This window comes from Mobula hypostoma, chromosome 22 (genome assembly GCF_963921235.1).
Source record: "Mobula hypostoma chromosome 22, sMobHyp1.1, whole genome shotgun sequence".
Lineage (NCBI taxonomy): Eukaryota > Metazoa > Chordata > Chondrichthyes > Myliobatiformes > Myliobatidae > Mobula > Mobula hypostoma.
In genome coordinates, this window is record NC_086118.1 from 55253873 (window position 1) to 55276424 (window position 22552).

At 41.5% G+C, this 22552-nt stretch overlaps 2 protein-coding genes across 5 annotated transcripts in view; both read left to right on the forward strand.

The window, feature by feature from the left end:
* Window positions 1–13521, forward strand: part of cep112 (centrosomal protein 112) — a 553075-nt gene extending 539554 nt beyond the window's left edge. For 3 of the 4 annotated variants that reach the window (XM_063030627.1, XM_063030631.1, XM_063030630.1), the window contains 2 exons: window positions 5689–5753; window positions 12586–13521. In XM_063030627.1, coding sequence (XP_062886697.1) covers window positions 5689–5753; window positions 12586–12589 — 69 coding nt within the window. In that variant the 3' untranslated portion in view covers window positions 12590–13521. Of the gene's footprint in view, window positions 1–5688; window positions 5758–12585 lie in introns of those variants that run through there. The other variant, XM_063030629.1, reaches the window with a different exon arrangement.
* Window positions 12666–22552, forward strand: part of axin2 (axin 2 (conductin, axil)) — a 74703-nt gene continuing 64816 nt past the window's right edge. The window contains exon 1 of the mRNA XM_063030633.1: window positions 12666–12684. The gene's annotated coding sequence lies outside the window, so the exon portion shown is untranslated. The remainder of the gene's footprint in view (window positions 12685–22552) is intronic.

A 22552-nucleotide genomic window follows, 5' to 3' on the forward strand; every position in this document is an offset into this window, starting at 1 on the left:
CACAAGGCTGTGTGCTTGGCCCCTGCTCTACTCACTTTATACTTAAGGCTCCAGTCCCGTATTTCATTTTGCTGACAACACCACTGTCATTGGCTGAATCAAAGGTGGTGATAAATCAGTCTGTAGGAAGGAGATTGAAAATCTGATTGGTGCCACAACAATCTCTCACTCAGTGACAGCAAGACCAAGAAGCTGATTATTGACTTAAGGAGGAGGTCCATGAGCCAGTCCTCATTGGTGGAATCAAAGGTGAAGAGGGTCAGCAACTTTACATTTGTCAGTGTTACATTTCAATGGATCTGCCCTGGGTCCAGCAGGTATGCAGCATTACAAAGAAAGTAAGGCAGCACCTTTACTTCCTTACAAGTTTGTGAAGATTCAGCATGTCATTTAAAACTTTGATAAACTTACATAGGTGTGCAGTGGAGAGTATACTGACTGGCTGCATCAAGGCCTGATGTAGAAACACCAATGTCCTAGAATGGAAAAGCCTACAAAAAGTAGTGGATACAGCCCAGTCCATCACAGGTGAAGCCCTACCCACCATTGAGCACATTTACATGGAGTATTGTTGCAGGAAAGCATAAAGGCACCCACCGCCAATGTCATGCTCTCTTGTTATTGCTGCCATCAGGAAGGAGGTACAGGAGCCTCAGGTGCCTGCTGAACAAGATAAGAGCCCATGGTATTACAGGAAGCAAAGAATGGAAATAAAAAGGGTTGTTGATGACTTTTGGCATACTGCAGGAGTCAGTGTTGGGACCGCTTTTATTCATGTTGTATGTCAATGATTTGGATGAAGGAATTGATGGCTTTGTGGCCAAGTTTGTGGATGATATGAAGATAAGTGGAGAGGCAGGTAGTGTTGAGGAAGCAGGATGTCTGAAGGACTTAGACATACTGGGGAATGGGCAAAGAAGTGGCATGTGGAATATCATGGTCATGCACTTTGGCAGAAGGAATAAAGGCATGGACTAGTTTGTAAATGAGAAGAAAATTCAAAAATCAGAGGTGCAGGGGGGCTTAGGAGTCTTGTGCAGGATTCCCTAAAGGTTAACTTGCAGGTTGTGTCAGTGGTAAGGAAGGAAAATGCAATGTTTGTATTCATTTCAAGAGAATACAAAAGTAAGGATGTAATGCTGAGGCTTTAGAAGGCATTGGTCAGACTGCACTTGAATTATTATGAGCGGTTTATGGGCCCCTTATCTAAGAAAAGATGTGCTGGTATTGGAGAGAGGCCAGTGGAGGTTCATGAGAATGATTCCAGGAATGAAAGGGTTAACAAATGAGCATTTGATGGCTCTGGGTCTGTACTTGCTGGAGTTTATAATAATGAGGGGGAGGATCTCATGAAAACCTATCAAATATTGAAAAGTCTGGATAGAGTGGATGTGGAGAGTATGTTTCGTATATGGAGGAGTCTAGGACCAAAGGGCACAGCCTCAGAACAGAGGGACATCCATTTAGGACAGAGATAAGGAGAAATTTATTTTGCCAAATGGTAGTGTGTCTGGAGTTCACTGCCATAGACGGCTGCGGAGACCAAGTCATTGTGTATATTTAGGGTGGAGGTTGATTGGTTCTTGATTAATCAGGACATCAAAAATTATAGAGAGAGGCAGAACAGGGTTGAGAGGGATAATAAATCAGCCGTAATGTAATGGTGGAGCAGACTTGATGGGCCAAATGGCCTAATTCTGCTCCTATGTCTTATGATCTTATGAACCTACACCACCAGGTTCATGAGCAGTTATTACCCTTCAACCATTAGGCTCTTGAACCAGGGGGAATAACATCACTTGTCCCATCACTGAACTGTTCCCACAACCTATGGACTCACTATCAAGGATTCTTAATACTCATTACTAATTTATTTATTTATATTATTTCTTTTTTTTCTTTCCTTCTTTTTGTATTTGCACAGTTTGTTGTCATTTGAACAATGGTTGTTTGTCCGTGCTGTTGGGTGCGGTCTTTCGTTGATTCTCTTGTGCTTATTGTATTTACTATGAATTCCCACAAGAAAATTAATTTTACGGTTCTATATGGTGACAGATATGTACTGTGATAATAAAATTACTTTGAACTTTGAATGAAGCTTCAACCAATTTGCATTTGATTGACTCAAATCCAGCGAAGGCTAAGTGTACCAAATACAACAAAGACAATTTCCCAGCTATAATATTAAAGATTTACATTCCAAAGCTAGATGCACATCTTGTCTTCTTCTTCCTTTACTGATTTGACTCATTCCTTTGCAGATCCAACATTACTTGGCATTGCAACAAATTACCCACTTGTGTCCTTCCCACAAAAGGCAAAACAAATAGATGGTCTGCTCTGAATCAAAATAATGAAGTGTCATTGAAGGATGCAATAAAGGAGTACTAACACAACAGTAACCTGCCTAACCCACTCAGTTTGGATTATGGTAGAACCAGTCTGCTTCAAACTTTGTCACAGTCTTGATCCAAGTGTACTGAATTCCAGAGGTGAGCTGGGAGTGATTGTCCTTGAAAACAAGGCAGCATTTGGGCATCAAAGAGCCCTGGTAAGTCTGAAGTCAATGAATAACAGGGAAAAAATACTCCACTAACTGTAGTCATACCTTACAAAAAGGAAGATGGCTGTGGCTGTCAGGTGACAATTTTGAACATTGTTGTCCAAGTTTCTCAAGGCAGTGTTCCAAGGCCAATCGTGTTCTGCTTCTTCATCAGTGACATAGCTTCCATCATAAGGTCGTAGTGGGGATGCTTTCTGGTTATCGTAAAATGTCCATTCCATTCAAAACTCCTCAGACATAACCCATGCTGCCAGACTCAAGCTGATGGATAGCAAAGAACACTTTGCCAAATGAGAGCCAAACCACATGTTGTTGACATTCAATGGCTTTACCCCCATCAAGGACCTACCAACATTCCAGTGGTCACCTCTGAGCAGAAACACAATTCAGCAGGTCAGAGCATCGCCTCCTGACACCCTAAAACCATTTACAAGGACAAAAGAGAGTGTGGGTTACCATACAAATGCTCAGGTGCTGTTTCTTGTTGAAGCACAGAAGATTATCAGGTACTTTTCCAGTGTAGGTGCTGAGTGGATGTTTCTCCTGCTGGACTTATCTAGATTCATGCAGTGTTATTTCAAATGAAAGGGTCCATCAATTAAAATAGAGATGAGGAGGAACTTGTGTTGGAGTGTTGTGAATCTTAGAATTCTCTCCCTCAGAGTCTTGATGAGGCCAACTCATTCAATCTATTTAAGACCGAGCAGAATTAGACTATTCAGCCCATCAAGTCTGCTTGACCATTTGAATGTGGCTGATTTATCTTCCCTTTCAATCTCATTCTCCTCCCACCCACCCCCCCATAATCTTTGAAGCCCTTACTAATCAAGAACCCATCAATCTCTGCTTTAAAATATGCCAGATGACTTGGCTTCCACAGTGAATTTTACAGATTCACCACCCTCTGGCTGAAGCAATTCCTGCTCATCTCTGTTCCAAAGTGACACCCTTCTAATTTGAGGCTGTGCCCTCTAAGTCAGGGGCAGACTGATATTTGGTTGGTCGTGGTCTGTCGTCAGGAGAGTGGAAATGAGAGCAAGATCAGGTTATTTATGTTCTTATTAAAAGGCAGAACTGGCTAGGGGGTCTTTACAGACTTCTCCTAATCCTATACTTGTGTTTTTAAAGTTTACGGAACCTGGCACCATCAAAGCCTGGAATTTGTCTGAGAAATGATGGTTGATTGGCACCCATTCTCCACCAGGTATTTGTGACTGCCATGGGTACCGAAGGGTTATTCCCTAGACATTACTCTGACAGTAGCTCTACAACCTACAATCTCCATCATGATTATGGTCTTAAAGAAAAACTCTTACAGTCACCAAACTTCCAATGGAGACACAAGAGACTGCAGGTATTGAAATTTGCAGTAATAAGCAATCAGCTGGAGGAACTCAATTCAACGTTGACAATTTCATTCCTCCCACAGGTGATGCTCAACCCGCTGAGTTCCTCCAACAGATTGGTTTGTTACACACAACTTCTGACTTGGAAATGTCTTATTATTGCTTCATTTTCAGGGTGGGAGGGAGAAAGGGGACTTGTTTTGCTTTTGTTTTTTGTTGCTTGTTGATTTCTGTTCTGGTGTGTTCTGTGGGCACCAAAATGTGGGGGGCGACATTTACTGCCTGCATCCAGTACATCATTAGGTTGTGTTGGTTGTCAACACAAATGACAAATTTTACGCATGTTCTAATGTACACGTGATGAATGAATGAATCTGGATCTGAGTTTGAATTGAAATGCGGGAACTCCCTTCCCAACAGTGTAGTCAGAGTCCCTTCACCAGGTGGACTACGACAATTACCAAAGGTAGCTTCAGTTAGGGATGGGCAGTGTGATATCCATGTCTGCTAAATAAATTTTAAAAAGAACGGCTTGCAGTGTTACCACCTTCTTGCTTTTCTTTTATCTGATTTTCTGTATGTTCCCTGAGGGTGCTGCTTTATGTATCCATTCCCACTGCAAAATGCAACTTGTACTGTATATAAAGCAACACACATAAAATGCTGGAGGAACTCGCAGGTCAGGCAGCATCTATGAAAATGAATCAGCAGTCAATGTTTCAGGCTGAGACCCTTCTTCAGGACTAGAAGGGAAGGGGGAAGACGCCTGAATAAAAATGTGGGGGGAGAGGAAGGAGGCTAACTAGGAGGTGATAGATGAAGTCGGGGGGTTGGGAAAGGTAAAGGGGTGGAGAAGCGGGAATCTGATAGGAGAAGAGAGTGAACCATAGGAGAAAGGAAAGAAGGAGGGAACCCAGGAGGAAGTGATAGCAAATGAGAAGAGGTAAAAAGCCAGAGTGGGGAATAGAAGAAGAGGGGGAGGAATCAATATTCATGCCATCAGGTTTGAGGCTACCTAGAAGGAATATAAGGTGTTACTCCTCCACCCTGAAGGTGGCCTCATCTTGGCACAAGAGACCAATATACCAGAATGGGAATGGGCATCGGAATTGAAATGTTTTTGCCACTGGGAAGTTCTGCTTTAGGCAGGTGGAACAGAGGTGCTCGACGAAGTGGTCCCCCAATTTTCAGACAGGTCTCACTAACGTTCTCCTGTTTCCTCCCACATTCCAAAAATAGGTTTAGGGTTAGTAAGTTACGGGCATGCTATGTTGGTGCCGGAAGTGTAGCAACATTTGCAGGCTGCTCCCAACGCAATTGGATTTGATTTGACGCAAGCGACACATTCCACTGTAGGTTTTGATGTACATTTGACAAAGAAAACTAATCTTAATCTTAACAGAGTAAGGCCTTCCCTCTTCAAACAATGTCACATCGACATTGTTAGCATGGTACAGTTCGATCACGAGTATCATGAAGGTTTCTTTGTGTTTATTGTCTGCAGTGATGAATGTTACACCTGCCTTATTGCTAACAGCTTCAGAGAATAACCAATCTCTGCCTGGCCTCTTTATGTACTGTAAGTGCCAATCTTTAGATATATCAGGAAAGCCATCATCCTGGCAAGCAAGGAAAACTGATTCTTTCGGTGTCCTTGTTTTGTTTGCTGGCCATCAGATTTAATATTTCTATTTGGAAATCATAAGCTGATGAAACATGCCCTTTTGAAAGTACTTGGTTTATTTAATGGTAATTTTACCCTTTTAAATTTTCTTTTAGATAACTCTCCTTCAGAAGAGAGCATCTGTTCTTCAGGAGGAGCTGAACACCTATCGGAACAAAAGGTAAGGGTCACTTCACAGGCAATTTAATCCTCTCACTTTCCAAATGCCTTCACCCTCTCTGGGTTTTTAATATCACAGAGTGAGAGCTGCAGCTTTGCTGCCTGCAACCAGTTAAAGTAGCTGGAGTTGTTACCATAGCAACATAATTCAAGTGTGGCTGCAAACCATAAAACTATTTTTATGGAGGATTTCTCCCCCTCCCCCAGCGCAGGTGGTGATCTAAGCTGGACTACAGTAGTTCTGATATTGTTCGTGGTGGGAGGGGGGCACAGTGGTGGGATGGGGGAGGGGCGTATTGTGGGGAGGGAAGCCAAGCAGCCTCAGGGACCTCACCCATGAGGTTATTATTAGTGTGAGAGCCTAGAATGAGTGCATGGAATGCTATTTGACCATGGGGGGCATCACAGCTAGGCCCAAATTCTGCAGGCAAGTTATCGTTTTTACAGGGAGTGTTTCTGGATAGCTGTTCGAGTGGGAATCCTGCCTAATACAGGGGGCTGAGGATACATGTCATGTAACAAGCTGCCCTGCTGAGATTAACCAGCTCAGGCATAGACTGGGCTCAACCCTGAGCCCTGTTAGCTTGTAAGGCTCAACAAAGCCGTTGATAAACTCACTGAATTAATAGGGTACCCTGATGAAACTACGATATTTTTGAGCAATTGTTTCCTTATCTTTACATAAAGGATTTTTTTATTTTCTGTCACCATCCAGAAATTCCTGCCAAACCTTACTCCTGCTACTCTTTTGATTTGCCTAACAAGCAACTTTGTAAAGGATGTTTGGAAGCTTACAGGCCAGAAACCACCAATGGCACAGAGGCTTTAAATATTTAAGATTCCTTGACTGGCAAAGAGATTTTGAAGGCAGCTTGGGAATTGTTAAAGTTACAGACTTTTCCAGATGAAATGAGAGTTTTGTGGATCTGAGGGCGCCTGTCTGAACAACATGAAACTTTTCCCCCCTCTTATAAGGGCACTTGGTAAGGAAGCCATTGGGCTATGATTCCATGGGCGTGGCTGTTCTCACAACCAGATTTAAAGGCAGATTAAATAGCAAGAATCACCCGACTGCTCTCTTTATCCTGTTAATATTTCACACTGGCTATCTCCCCTCTATATTTTAGTGTGGATGAAGTCTCGACCTAAAATAACTTGTCCATTTTCTCCATAGAATCAGAATCAGGTTGACTATCGTGAAATTTGTTATTTCATCGCAGCAGTACATAGCAATACATAATAATAAAAAACTATGCATTACTATATATATTTATACATATGGTAATTTATAGAATTTTTTATAATTATAAGGGCACCCTGTTAAGTCTGTGAGGTTATCTAAGTCTTTTGCACGGTAATATGTATATAGTACCATGTACTCGATTTTTTTATTTAAATTTTGTTTTAGATGTTTATTTTTGTCTTCTGCATTAGTGTGTCTGTAGAAAAGAGCAAATTTTAGATTTCTAAACATTCAATTTCCAAAAATATTAAATGCTACACTGATTTTTTTTAATTTCGTTTAACCCTTACATACTGATCGTATTCTGTACCTTCACAGTATGGTCCGCGTCAATTTTGACCTGGCCCAACAATCCCCTCATAACAAGTGTCTATACTAAATTTTAAACAATAGATCTATTTAGAATGTATAAATAGCCTATCTGACATTAACAAATGGGTGATTAATCCTTAATTAATGTTTCAGAGATCTAAAATCCATTTCAATAGATACGGGTCAAATTTGACCCGGAACAGCCTCAATGTACAAAAATTTGTAGCACCTGTACAAAAATATAAAATTTTTAAATATTTTCATTTTTGTGCATTTTGGGTCACTTAGATTATGAGGACACGCAGTCCTCTTTTATTGTCATTTAGTAATGCATGCATTAAGAAATGATACAGTGTTCCTCCAGTATGATATCACAGAAACACAAGACAAACCGAGACTGAAAAACTGACAAAAACCATATAATTATAACATATAGTTACAACAGTGCAAAGCAATATCGTAATTTGATAAAGAACAGACCATGGGCACAGTAAAAAAAAGTCTCAAAGTCTCTCGAAAGTCCCATCATCTCACGCAGACGGTAGAAGGAAGAAAATCTCTCCCTGACACTTTAGGAAAAGTCATCAAATTTTGGCTAAAAAAATGGCATTTAGGGTGTTTTTACTGCTGTCAAATGTCAAAACAGGTCAAATTTGACCCGAACAGTATGTAAGGGTTAAGAAAATAGCATATTAAGTAACAGACCACTTTACAAATACAAACTTGATTGTAGGTATATAGACAGTTCATGATTAAACAAAGATAACAAACAGGATGCTAATGATCTATGACGTAATGAGTCAATGAACTAAACTGATTAACTGGAACGGAAAAGGAATCAAACTGAGTGGAGGACAACCAATCTAAAAGGACAGGGTTTGGCAGATGTGATAGTTTAACCTTCAAATCATCAATTCTTACACCATGGCAAGAGTGAGCACAGCAACAAGTCACAGGTCATTATCCTGCATTAGCAAGGTCTCTCCCATTTCCTGGCAGACGGGAGTTTCAGTGTACTGTCCAAATTGAGGACCAGAAATGCAGTGGTCAGTCACAGAAACTGAATGCAGCAGACGAGAGATACATCAAACTGACATTCCTTCTAAATTGGAAGAAGACCAGCACTGCTATCAGCTCTGAACTCACTGAAACTAATGGAACCCAATACCCCTCTCTACAATCTGGATAAATCTTGTTAGAAGTGGTCTTCATGGAAGAGCTGCTGCCAAAAAACCATTCTTCTGAAGTGGAAACTCAACTACGCACAAAAGCACAAGGACTGGGTTGCTGAGTAATGGCAACAAGTGCTCTGGACGACAAGGCAAAATTTGAAATTTTTGGCTCAAACGGGGCAGTTTGTCCGTAGAAGAGGTGGACAGCACTACATAGATGAGTGTCTGCAGCCAACAGTGAAGCACGGTGGAAGCTCCCTGAAGGTTTGGAGCTACATTTCTGCAAATGGAGTTGGTGATTTAATGGAATCCTCTGTGCTGAGAAGTACAAGGATATTCTCATCCATCAAGCAATACCCACAGGGAGGTGTCTGATCGGTCCTAACTTCATTCTGTAAAAGGACAAAGACCCCAAATACACGGCCAAGGTCATAAACAACCTTCTTCAGCAAAAAGAAGAGCCAGGAGTTCTGCAATAGATGATATGGCCTCCACAATGCCCTGATCTCAACATCGTTGACATCATTGAGGCTGTCTGGGATTACCTAGAGAGACAGAAGCAAATGAGACAGCCAAAGTCTGCAGAAGAACAGTGGCAAGTTCTCCAAATAACCGGGAACAATCTACCGGTTCATTTTGAAGTGGTTATTTCTCCAAATAACCGGGAACAATTTTTTCTTATAAAACTGCATGACAGTGTACCTAAGAAATTGATGTAAAAGGCAAAGGGTGATCACACCAAATATTGATTTGATTTAGTTTTTTACTGTTTACTGCTCTTTATGGTAATTTTTGATATTTAGACACTTTCATTTTATTATTTTATAAAGTATCTTAACTTTACAGAATTTTTTTACATGTGCCTAAGACTTTTGCACAGTACTGTATATTAAATTAATTAGGTAGTGCAAAAAGGAAGTAAAAAATAGGGAGGTAATGTTCATGGGTCCACTGTCCATTCAGAAATCTGATGGCGTACAGGAAGAAGCTGTTCCTAAAACTTTGAGATGCTGCCTGACCCGCCAAGTTCCCTCAGCATCTTGTTTGCTTCGCCAGATCACTTGGCTATAATGGCCATCAGAAGCAAGCACTTTCTACTTTATTGCAATTTATTATAACTTTATTCCTTTTGCTATCATCCTAAACTCTCCTAGAATTATATAGCAAAGAAAAAGTTCATTCAACCCAATTTCTCACAGGTGTCTCCTTGGAAGAGTCTACAATTAGTCCCACTCCTTTGCTCCTTTCTCCACTGCCCTGCAATTTTTTTTTCCTTTTAATTTATCTAATTCTCTTTTAAATGCACAAGTGAACCTGTTCCCATTACCCTCACAGGCAGTACAATCCACATCACTGGCTGCATAAGTTGACATTTTGGGGTCACAACCCTGCATCAGTGGGGACCTTGCTTTGTGGATCCAGAACTGGGTTGCCCACAGAAGGCAAAGAGTAGTTGTAGACAGGTCATATTCTGCATGGAGGTCGATGACCAGTGGTGTGCCTCAGGGATCTTTTCTGGCACCCCTACTCTTTGTAATTTTTATAAATGACCTGGATGAGGAAGTAGAGGGATGGGTTAGTAAATTTGCTGATGACACAAAGGTTGTGGGTGTTGTGGATAGTATGGAGTGCTGTCAGAGGTTACAGCAGGACATCGATAGGATGTAAAACTGGGCTGAGAAGTGGCAGATGGAGTTCAACCCAGATAAGTGTGAAGTGGTTCATTTTGGTAGGTCAAATGTGATGGCAGAATATAGTATTAATGGTAAGACTCTTGGCAGTGTGGAGGATCAGAGGGATCTTGGGGTCTGAGTCTATAGGACATTCAAAGCTACTGTGTGGTTAAGAAGGGATACTGTGTATTGGCGTTCATCAAGCATGGGATTGAGTTTAAGAGCCGAGAGGTGATGTTGCAGCTATATAGGACCCTGGTCAGACCCCACTTGGAGTACTGTGCTCATTTCTGGTCACCTCACCACAGGAAGGATGTGGAAACTATAGAAAGGGTGCAGAGGAGATTTACAAGGATGTTGCCTGGACTGGGGAGCATACCTTACGAGAATAGGTTGAATGAATTTGGCCTTTTCTCCTTGGAGCGGCAGAGGATGAGGGGTGACCTGATAGAGGTGTATAAGATGATGAGAGGCATTGATCGTGTGGATAGTCAGAGGCTTTTTCCCAGGGCTGAAATGGCTAACATGAGAGCGCACAGTTTTAAGGTGCTTGGAAGCAGGTACAGAGGAGATGGCAGGGGTAAGTTTTTTACGCAGAGAGTGGTGAGGGCGTGGAATGGGCTGCCAGCGACAGTGGTGGAGGCGGATACAATAGGATCTTTTAAGAGACTTCTGGATAGGTACATGGAGCTTAGAAAAATAGAGGGCTATGGGTAACCCTAGATTATTTCTAAAGTAAGTACATGTTCGGCACAGCTTTATGGGCTGAAGAGCCTGTATCATGCTGTAAGTTTTCTATGTTTCTTTAAAGAGATGCTTCCTCACGTCAGGCATGCTCTCTTTGGCCAGTCACCTTAAACCAGATGATCATGGTTAGTGTTGTGTTCAGTTCGGTTACCTTGTTATAGGAAGATTGTGGGAGCTTTAGAGAGGGTGCAGAGGAAATTTACCAGGATGCTGTCTGGATTAGAGAGCATGTCTTGTGTGGATAGGTTAACCGAGCTAAGGCTTTTCTCTCTAGAGTGAAGGAGGATGAGAGGTGACTTGATAGAGGTGTACAAGATGATAAAAGGCAGAGATCGAGTAGACAGCCATATACTTTTTCCCAGGATGGGAATGGCTAATATGAGGGGACATAATTTTAGGGGGATTAGAAGGAAGTGTAGAGGGAATGTCAAAGGTAAGTTATTTTACACGGAGTGTTGGGTGCGTGGAACCAGAGGTAGTAGTAGAAACATATACATTAAGTCTCTTTTGTATCAGGATTCCCAACCTGTGGTCCATGGACTCCTAGGTTAATGATAGGGGTCCATGGCATAAGAAAGGTTGGGAATCCCTGTTCTAGAGGCACATGGCTGAAAGAAAAATGGATGGCTATGTAGGAGGGAAGGGTTAAGTTGATCTTGGAGTTGGTTGAAAGGTCAGCGTAACATCGTTGGTCAAGGGGCCTGGACTGTGCTGTATCTATCATAAGTGGCTTGATTCCAAATTTAATTTGGCCAGTACACATTGACAGCCCAAATGGCCTCCTCTGTAACCATTCTGATATTCTTTAATAGAACAGCGATTGGGCTACAGAATATACAAACAGCCTGAAAAGTTTCCTATTTACAGTAAAGTCAAATGCCACTTCAAAATTAATTTACTCCATTTTGAAGCCGTCAGTGTTAATTATTGTCATCAATAAACTCTGAATAGTATTCAAATGATATGATGCCTAGGTATCATAAAATGGTACGATATTCAGTAGATAAAGCGGCCATTTGGTTGAAAGAGTTCTTGAACAAGTCTCATTGCCGTGTGAGTTTCACCCACTTTCTAATGTATCATTTCATGATTGCAAATAGTTGTAACAAAATAGAATAAATGTTTATATAGGAAAATAGTGATCTACGTTCTGCAATCCACACATTTTCAGACAAGCTTTGTCTGTGATTACATCTGAAAAAAAGCTTTCTCGCTGCCAAACCCTGCATCAGGGTACATGAGATATGGAGCGGCCACATTGAATTCTCACATCTCTGTGATGCTCTGTATTTTGCTTCTATATAAGCATTTCAATGTAGCAGTTGAATCACTTCGTTCACATGAATGACGCTGTATATTTTAAATTTAAAACATGTAAAGTTGAACCTGTCTAACTGGTGTTCTGTGTTCTGCAGTGTGAACGTGACTGATTGTGGAGCCTCTCACTATAATGTCAATCACCATTATTAAAGAAAATATAAAAATCTGCCATTGCACTTTCGTGCCAGGTGGATGTGATTACAGCACGATATATTTGCATAAGTAGTTCCCAGTATAAGTGTGGTTGTTGGAATTTACTCTGCGCACGGATCCTGAATATATTAATAGGTTTATGCATTTTCTTATAAATGTACTTCAAAAGGATTTGTTTGTACCCAAACAACATTTGACATTTTTGTATTTCAGATGATGAACTGCTTTACGATTTCCTTTCTTCACTCATACCTTTAGTACAACTAATATGGGAGCGAATTGGATTCAGACGTATGTATCAACAGTGACTGTGTAAGGACAAGAATCTTATGTATGGAATCGATGAGATTAGAGGCTTCAGTATCCGTGATATCTTTCATTGCACTGAAGGTCAAAAACCCATTTTTTTCCCCACCAGTGTTGTGTCTGTGTTTCTGTTTTGGTTTGGTTCAGTAACTTATCTTTTGCTTTTTTTGTTTTTCTGCTTTTCAAGTTGTTTGCACAATTTTATTTATATAAAATTATAATCTGCAAGTCTGTACAATGTCATATTTTACCATTATTTAAGCTTGTTTGTGTGGTCACTAACAATTCAAGATCACATTTAAAATTATGTTTTGTATTGTATATCATTTTGTTTCTTTGATTTTTATACTCCATTTTATTAAAGCATCTGTATCATGCACACTTGTTTTATGATTTTTGAGTGACATTTTTGAAAGAGCTTACTGCCATAACAGAATAATTTGTTGCCCATATCCTATCTAAATAATTATTTATTTATTATCTTAAAAATGATGTCATATATTCATAGAGTTAAACAAATTTGCCTATACTATCTTTTGATAGGTCAGCCACCATTTTTTAATCTGGACACTTTTTACTAGATTGGACCCTCATTTATCAGCCTGGACTGCCATTCTTTTGGTCTGGACCCCATGTTATAGGCCAGGCTACCTGGAATGCCGTTATTAACCTGGAACACAATTGTCCTGCTCTGGACCCCATTTTAGAAACTCAGATTCAACAATCAGTCCCATTTGGCATTTGTACCACAGCTACTTAATACTCGGATTTTAAAGGTTGAGACGTAGGTGACCCAAATAGTGCTGTGAGACAGTGACAATCAACCATCTCGTTGAAATTGTGTCCCCCACTGCGGTTCTCTGTTGGGTTTTTCATTAAGGAAGAAAAGGGCTACATGCATGAAGGTGTAAGAATAGCAATTTGTATTCAAGGCATCAGATTTTATTGGGAGTATTTGAGGCCTAGGTTCCAAACCCAGAAGGATCCTGTTCTACACGGTGCTATGAAGTCCAGAAGATGAAAGGATCCTATTGTGTAAATGTATTCTCTGTCATTCTTACTAAACTGAAATAGAGTCATGCCTGCATGTTGAATGCATCTTATGAAACTTCCTGGGTTGGAATTCCTGGGTATTACTGTTGAAACTGTTTAGAAAATGATTACAGGTGAATTTCTCCCCCACTGTTTGTGCTTAGTAAATAAAATTTGCACTCAGCCAGGTAGAATTACACTCAACTTGCCTCACAGCTTTAGAAGAAGGAGGGAAGGTATTATTTTATTTATGAAGTTCAGATTTGTAATAATGTTGGCAATAATATGGCGGTGCTGGTGAATAGACCTTAAGGAGCATAATTCCAACCATTCCTCAGATATATTTCTGACATAAGATTCCTTCCAGCAATATTTAAATTGCGGTTCACTCCATGAAAGCAATACAACTTGTTTTTATGTAGAGTTTTTAATGTATTAAACATCCCAAGAGGCAAAAATTTCAGAGCTACAGTGGATGAGTTAGAAGATTTAACCAGAGGGAAGACCAAAGAGGTGGGTTTAAAAGTGGATAGTAACCAAGGCATCAAACCTTGTGTAGAGAATTGAAGAGCCTAAGGCCCAAACATTGAAGGCCCTTACAGTACAAGAGGCCAGGAAGAAGCGGTTGTGCGTATATCAAAAGAAAGCAGGGCATCCATTATTGTGGACCAGGAAAAGTTCAGAAATGGAAATGGGATGGTGTAAAATTATTAAAGTATTAATAAATTAGGATAATAATTTGCATCCAAGACTTTAGAGGTATTAACCTTTGAAGCACATTGGTGCCAAACATGAGTCAGAATGCAGGGATAGAGGAATGATTTATTGGGCATTGCAGATGTCTTCTTTAGGATTAAGAAAGAGTTGGTTCTGTTCTAGTTCTGTGGTTTCGTGAAGTAGCTGTTGAGGCCTATGTTGGAACTGCAGACTCTGCTAAAACTGCGATAGGAGAGCCTGACTGGGCAAGCGGGTGGATTTTTTGTGAAGTGATGTGTTCTGTCTAGTATATACACTGGGCTCCTTCCAATGCACAAATTCAAGATTTAGCCACTTGATCCCAAACTCTCTTTCTTCGAGTAGTCAAGGGTCATAAATTCTCCAGAGAGAAGACATGTCGACACTTACAGTGAAATGTGTGGTTTGTGTCAACAACCGACACAGTCCGAGGATATGCTAGAGGCAGCCCACAAGTGTCACCGTACTTTCGGTGCCGGCAACTTACTAACCCTAGCCTATAGACCTTTGGAATGTGGGAGGAAACCCACACAGTCAGGGAAATTGAACTCAGATCGCTGGCACTGTACCAGGTTATACATCCACAGCCTCCTCTACTGTAAAGATGAAGCCACACTCAGGTTGGAGGAACAACACCTGGGTAGCCTCCAACCTAATGGCATGAACATTGACTTCTCAAATTTCCGCTAATGCCTCACCTCCCCCTCATACCCCATCCGTTAATTATTTATATACACACATTCTTTCTCTCTCTCTCCTTTTTCTCCCTCTGTTCCTCTCACTATACCCCTTGCCCATCCTCTGGGTTTTTCCCCCCTCCCCCTTTTCTTTCTCCCTGGGCCTCCTGTCCCATGATCCTCTCATATCCCCTTTGCCAATCACCTGTCCAGCTCTTGGCTCCATCCCTCTCCCTCCTGTCTTCTCCTATCATTTTGGATCTCCCCCTCCCCCTCCCCCTCCCACTTTCAAATTTCTCATTAGCTCTTCCTTCAGTTAGTCCTGACGAAGGGTCTCGGCCCGAAACGTCGACTGTACCTCTTCCTAGAGATGCTGCCTGGCCTGCTGAGTTCACCAGCAACTTTGATATGCAATGTACAGTTTTTAGTATGTCGCTTGAAGGATAAGCAATGAAGATCCTCAGGTACCGAAGAGAACCTCATTCCTTCCATTATGGCTCTTCAACATCATGACCTTATAATATTTTACAAACAGATAGTATCATTCACTATTTTCTAATCAAGGATCCTAATCATGCTGCCAATCAAAATCGTCTGGAACGTCAGCTACAGTGACACCTTATGGTCAAGGAAGTTTTCCTTGAATACAGTAGAGGAAGCCCGCACGTGGTTAATTTTATCCATCTGCACCCCAAGGCATCTAGACACAAGGGAGCTGCCAAGGGGGATGTTGGGGGCTCCATTGAAATTGATGTTCAATTGGTTTATCATCTGCCAGTAAATTTGAAGACAACATTGTTGATGTGTTGAGATGCCTGCTGTAAGTGGACCACATCTTAGAGGCAAGGATAATTGCAGCTCAGTGGACCATGAACTTCATGCCAGATCTTCAAACATTCTTTTCCTCATAGTCAAAGCTGATGTGGTGAAGATGCTATTAAGTTCTGCCATTGGTGTAGAGGTATTTCGTAAATAATCTAAACAATGAAAGTTATTGCAAAAAAAATTAAAGAATGATAAGGAACACACACAAAATACTGAAGGAGCTCAGCAAGTCAGGCAGCCTCGATGGAGAGAAGTAAACCGTCAACATTTGACCCAGGACATCTTGATGAAGGTTCTCAGCCCAAAATGTCAACTGTTTATTCCCTTCCATAGATGCTGTCTGATCCTCTGAGTTCCTCCAGCACTTTGTGTGTTCCTTAACATTCCAGCATCTGCAGAATCTCCTGTGTTTAAAACAATGATAAATTTATTTTAAAATCCATTAGATCTAATTAATTAATTGAAAGCATTATTAATTACAGTGAAGTAAATGAAAAAAACATCTTTATGTACCTCTCTGTGGCTGTGGTTGACATTGATTTGGAGGGCCAGATGTGTGTGGTGAGTGTTGGGAGTAGAGCAAGGAAACTGATGTGCTGACATCTGAACTCCAGTGTGTTGCGTTCTTCCATGCAGCAAAGCGCAGACACAGGAGTCTGCAATGTGCTGATAAGCACACTGAACCTGGCCAGAGTTTCTCTACAGAACCACCAACTAACCTTCAGCACAATCAGACCTATTAAACCCTTACAGTAAGGGACTCTGACAAGCTGGTTTGCATTAGAAATCCCTTCCCAATGCATGGTTAATTTAAAAATAAATTGCTTTGACAAATCTGCAGTAGATTCAAAATAAGGAGAGCTTTGTAGTTGAAAGCCTTACATTAAAGGCATAGCTAGATTCTTGAATCTTTTCATTTATAAATTCTTAATAGGCAGAGCCTCAGGGGTGAGGTTGACTTACTTCCAAACAGATTCTATGCATTGATGCCACTCTGGGATCCACGGTCTCTCCCACAGGTTGGGCAGGGGGTGGTTGGATGGTTTGAGAGATGGTTCTGTTGGGCTTTATGCATTCACCCAAGGTTCTCAATGATATCCCTCGTGCTCCTTCACCACTTGGAGCAGTCACGGGCCAAAATCAAAGTAAAGTTTATTATCAGAGTTGTATGTTATGTGTTACCATGTACTATCTTGAGATTCATTTTCTTGAACTTTCAAGAAAATAAAGAAATACAATTGAATTTACAAGAAACTATACATAAACAAAGATTGAAAAACAATGTGCGAAAGGAGACAAATTGTGCAAACAAAAAGATACTGAGAACATGAGTTGTAAAGAGTACTTGGAGTGAGTCTGTAGACTGTAGAATTAGAGGTGTGGTGAGTGAAGTTACCCACGATGGCTTAAAAGCCCAATGGTTGTAAGGTAATAACTGTTCCTGAAGCTGGTGGTATGGGACCTAAGGCTCCTGAACCTCCTTCCTGATGCCAGCAGCGAGAAGAGAGCATGGCCTGGATGGTGGGGTTCTTTGATGATTGATGCTGCTTTCTTATGACAGCACTCTATGTAAATTTACTCAATGGTAGTGAGGGCTTTACCGGGAATCCCCACCCAGAGAGGATGTTATACATTTTTAAAGAGGCTTTAAGAACATCCACAACTCTTCCATTGTACACCCGGTAATCACTTTCTGTGCCCAAGCTCGGAATAGAGAGCCTGGTGTCAGACATGCAAGTAAGACGTTCTGTCCAACAGAGTGGACTGAGTGCATTGGAGGGATTCCCTTGGACTTGATGTTGAATTGGTTTGTCATCTACCAGTAAATTCAGGGCATTTTATCCAGAAAACATTGAAGGTTTCTTTCTAGTGTCTTGAGGTACCTGTTGTAGACACAGCACATCTTAGAAGAAGTGAGGGTGATGTCACTGGAATAGAATGCATGAATGCTGCAAATTCTCACCTATTACCAATTACCCTGAGTAACTTACACAAAATGCTGGAGGAACTCAACAGTTCATGTAGCATAAATCAGGAGGAATAAACAGTTAATGTTTCATGTCGAGACCCTTCAATCGACTGTTTATTCTTCTCCATAGATGTTGTCTGACCTGCTGAGTTCCCCCAGCATTTTGTGCATGTTACTCTGGATTTCCAGCATCTGCAGAATCTCTTGTTTTTACAATAATTAACTAGCAGTTTCTCTGTCAAATTGAGAGTATGCTGTAATATCAGAAAAAAAAACAACTGAACAAGGACAGAGGGAAGTTTCTGAACAGATGTCACCTAGGTACTAACTCCTGCAAAAAGCATGAGAAATAAGGTACAAGCAATCTTCCCATCCTTGAGGCCCAGAGCGAGAAAGCAGATAAACAGCAAAAACATCAAGTTTGTCACACAAGTTAATCTCCCCAAAGGGCATGGCACTGGCCAGACAGGCATCAATCACCCCCTTGTTGCAGTAAAAGTAGGGAGGTGACAGCACGTTGTGCTCTCTTTGCAGGATATCACAACAAGTCCTCTGTAAGTTTCTAGCACAATCTCTAAAGAAGAAACCAGCTGTTGATACATAAGAGGTGAGCCCAGCCCTGATCACATTAGAGAGCTTTTATACATTGTGTGTTAGCACAGCGGTTAACACAAGCACTTTACAGCACCAGCTGTGAGATTGGGGTTCCAGTCCCACCGCTGCCTATAAAGAGTTTGTAACTCTCCCTGTGACCACATGAGTTTCCTCCGGGTGCGCTGGTCCCCTCCTACATTCCATGGTTAGTAAATTGTGCGCATTTAATGATGGTACCAAAAGCATGGTGATACTTGCAGGCTACCCACAGCACAATCCTTGCTGATTTGATTAGATACAGATGTTGCGTTTTACTGTGTATTTCAATGTACATATGTACAAATAAAGCTAATCTTTAATCTTTGTATATATCTCATTTATGTTGGATAATATAATCTGATTGCAGTTGGATTTAGCCCATGCAGTTCACACAAAATAAATAAATAAATAAATAACTAGGCAACCGTTAGTCTCATGAGACCATGGATCTGCCCCTGTAAAGTCTTCACTCTCCAGGGCGCAGGCCTGGGCAAGGTTGTATGGAAGACCAGCAGTTGCCCATGCTGCAAATCTCCCCTCTCCACGCCACCGATGTTGTCCAAGGGAAGGGCATTAGGGCCGATACAGCTTGGCACCAGTGTCGTCGCAGAGCAATGTGTGGTTAAGTGCCTTGCTCAAGGACACAACACACTGCCTCAGCTGAGGCTCGAACTAGTGACCTTCAGATAACTAGACCAACGCCTTAACCAATTGGCCACATGCCAACACAGTTCACACTACGGTATGACAAAAGTTACAAGTAGTTTACTCCCAAAATCAGAATCAGATTTATTATCACCGGCATGTGACGTTAAATTTGTTAACTTAGCAGCAGCAGTTCAATGCAATACATAATATAGAAGAGAAGTAAAATAAAAATAATAATAATGAATAAATAAGTAAATCAATTACAGTATATGTATATTGAATAGTTTTTTAAAAACGTGCAAAACACAGAAATACTGTATATTTAAAAAGTGAGGTAGTGTCCAAGGGTTCAGTGTCCATTTGGGAATCGGATGGCAGAGGGGAAGAAGCTGTTCCTGAATCGTTGAGTGTGTGCCTTCAGGCTTCTGTACCTCCTACCTGATGGTAACAGTGAGAAAAGGGCATGCCCTGGGTGATGGGGGTCCTTAATAACGGATGCTGCCTTTCTGAGACACCGCTCCCTGAAGATGTCCTGGGTACTTTGTAGGCTCGTACCCAAGATGGAGCTGACTAGATTTACAACCTTCTGCAGCTTCTTTTGGTCCTGTGCAGTAGCCCTCCCCCCCCCCCCATACCAGACAGTGATGCAGCCTGTCAGAATGCTCTCTCCATGGTACAACTATAGAAGTTTTTGAGTGTACGTGTTGACATGCCAAATCTCTTCAAACTCCTAATAAAGTATAGCCACTGTCTTGCCTACTTTATGACTACATCGCTATGTTGGGACCAGGTTAGATCCTCAGAGATCTTGACACCGAGGAACTTGAAGCTGCTCACTCTCTCCACTTCTGATCCCTCTATGAGGATTGGTATGTGTTCCTTCATCTTACCCTTCCTGAAGTCCACAATCAGCTCTTTCGTCTTACTGACGTTGAGTGCCAGGTTGTTGCTGTGGCACCATTCCACTAGTTCGCATATCTCACTCCTGTATGCCCTCTCGTCACCACCTGAGATTTTACCAACAATGGTTGTAGTATTAGCAAATTTATATTTGGTATTTGAGCTATGCCTAGCCACACAGTCATGTGTATATAGAGAATAGAGCAGTGGGCTAAGCATACACCGCTGAGGTGCGCCAGTGTTGATCATCAGCGAGGAGGGGGTGTTGTCACCAATCCGCACTTTGTGGACTTCTGGTTAGGAAGTCGAGGATCTACTTGCAGAGGGAGGTACAGAGGCCCAAGTTCTGTAACTTATCAATCAGGATTGTGGTAATGATGGTATTAAATGCTGAGCTATAGTCGATGAACAGTATCCTGACGTAGGTGTTTGTGGTGTCCAGGTGGTCTAAAGCTGTGTGGAGAGCCGCTGAGATTGCATCTGCCATTGACCTATTGTGGCGATAGGTAAATTGCAATGGGTCCAGGTCCTTGCTGAGGCTGGGGTTCAGTCTAGTCATGACCAGCCTCTCAAAGCATTTCATCACTGTTGATGTCAGTGCTACCGGGCGATAGTTGTTAAGGCAGCTCACATTGTTCTTCTTAGGCACTGGTATAATTGTTGCTTTTTTGAAGCAAGTGGGAACTTCCGCCCATAACAGTGAAAGGTTGAAAATGTCCTTGAATACTCCTACTAGTTGGTTGCCACAGGTTTTCAGAGCCTTACCAGTTACTCCATCGGGAACTTCCACCTTGTGAGGGGTTCACTCTCTTTGAAGACAGCCTAACATCGGCCTCTGAGACAGAGATCACAAGGTCATCAGGTGGGGGATCTTTACAGCTGTAGTTGTGTTCTCCCCCTTCAAGGCATGCATAGAAGGCGCTGAGTTCATCTGGTAGTGAAGCATTGCTGCCATTCATGCTATTGGGTTTCGCTTTGTAGGAAACTCAATGGTGGTGTTTGACTTTATGGTGGAGTCTGCTTTAATTTCAGTTGAAAATAAAATGTAACACTTTGGAATTCTCATCATAGGTCTGAATGGGCAGTGTACCAAAGCTCCTTACTGAATGTTGTGGTCATTCCAATGAGGAACAGACACTTTGTCTCCAGAAGCCATTGTCAAAATTTAACTCTCAAACCTGTTTTGCAGGTTTTGATGTTCCACCTTTCCATGGCAGAGCTGTAACATGAAAGGAATATTAAACTCTGAAAAACCATTGTTCTCACACCCATTGCTTTCTTTCATAGAACACAGAACATTTTCAGGCTGGTTTATTTTGGACCTGCATTTATGTTGAGATCAGTCCCTGAAAACTGTGCTCCAAAAACAAGTAGTAACAACTAGCATTTCTGTGGAAGATTTAATATGGTAAAACATCCCAGGATGCCACAGAGGAATGTGATAGGACAACACTGGACCTCAGGTGAGATACGAGGGGTGATTGATAAGTTTGTGGCCTAAGGTAGAAGGAGTCAATTTTAGAAAACCTAGCACATTTATTTTTCAACATAGTCCCCTCCTACATTTACACACTGAGTCCAGCGGTTGTGGGGCATACGGATCCCTTCTTTGTAGAAGTTGGCGTCTTGGACCTCCAGAAAGTGGTCCACAGCAGGGATAATTGATATGTTTGTGGCCTAAGGTAGAAGGAGATGAGTTATTAACTTCAAACTTTCTGTATAATCACTCAAAGAGTTGAACTGCACGTGCATGTAACGAGAGCTGTATAACTCGTAAAGTAAGTGAAGGAAAATATAAGGCAGTTGTCAGAGGTAAATTCTTTAGACTGAGTGTGGTAGGTCCATGGAACACCCTGCCAGGAGTGGTGGTAGAGGCAGATTTAAGAAACTTGTCTGATTAAGGTTTAGGAACATTTAAGAAACTCTTAGATAGGCACATGAATGATAGAAAAATGGAGGGCTACGTAGGAGGGAAGAGTTAGATTGATCTTCGAGTAGGTTTAAAGATTGGCACGTCATGGGATGAAGGGACTGAACTGTGCTGTAATGTTCTGTGTTCTATGAAAGAAAGTAAAGGGTGTGAAAACAATGGTTTTTCAGAGTTTAGTTTATTCTCATTTCAGTTGAGAAAGCCCACAGTTAACGGCTTTGAAACTTTGTCCATTAACATCTAGAGTCTTGCTACGCATAAATATACTGCAAATTTACTGAAGCTTGCTGGTAAACTGATGACCTTCCACTTGCACCTAACGCTCAGGAACTGGCCCTCCCATGGAGCAAGAATGTTGAATCCCATCTCACAGACCCTCACAGCATTGAAGGAGGCAGCATTCGGCCCTTTGTGATCATGCCAGTACTTTGAAAGAGATATTTAATTAATCTCCTTCCTCTGCTCTTTCCCTGTAATCTTGCCACTTCAAACATGCATCCGATCTTCTTTTGAATTGGCTTCCAC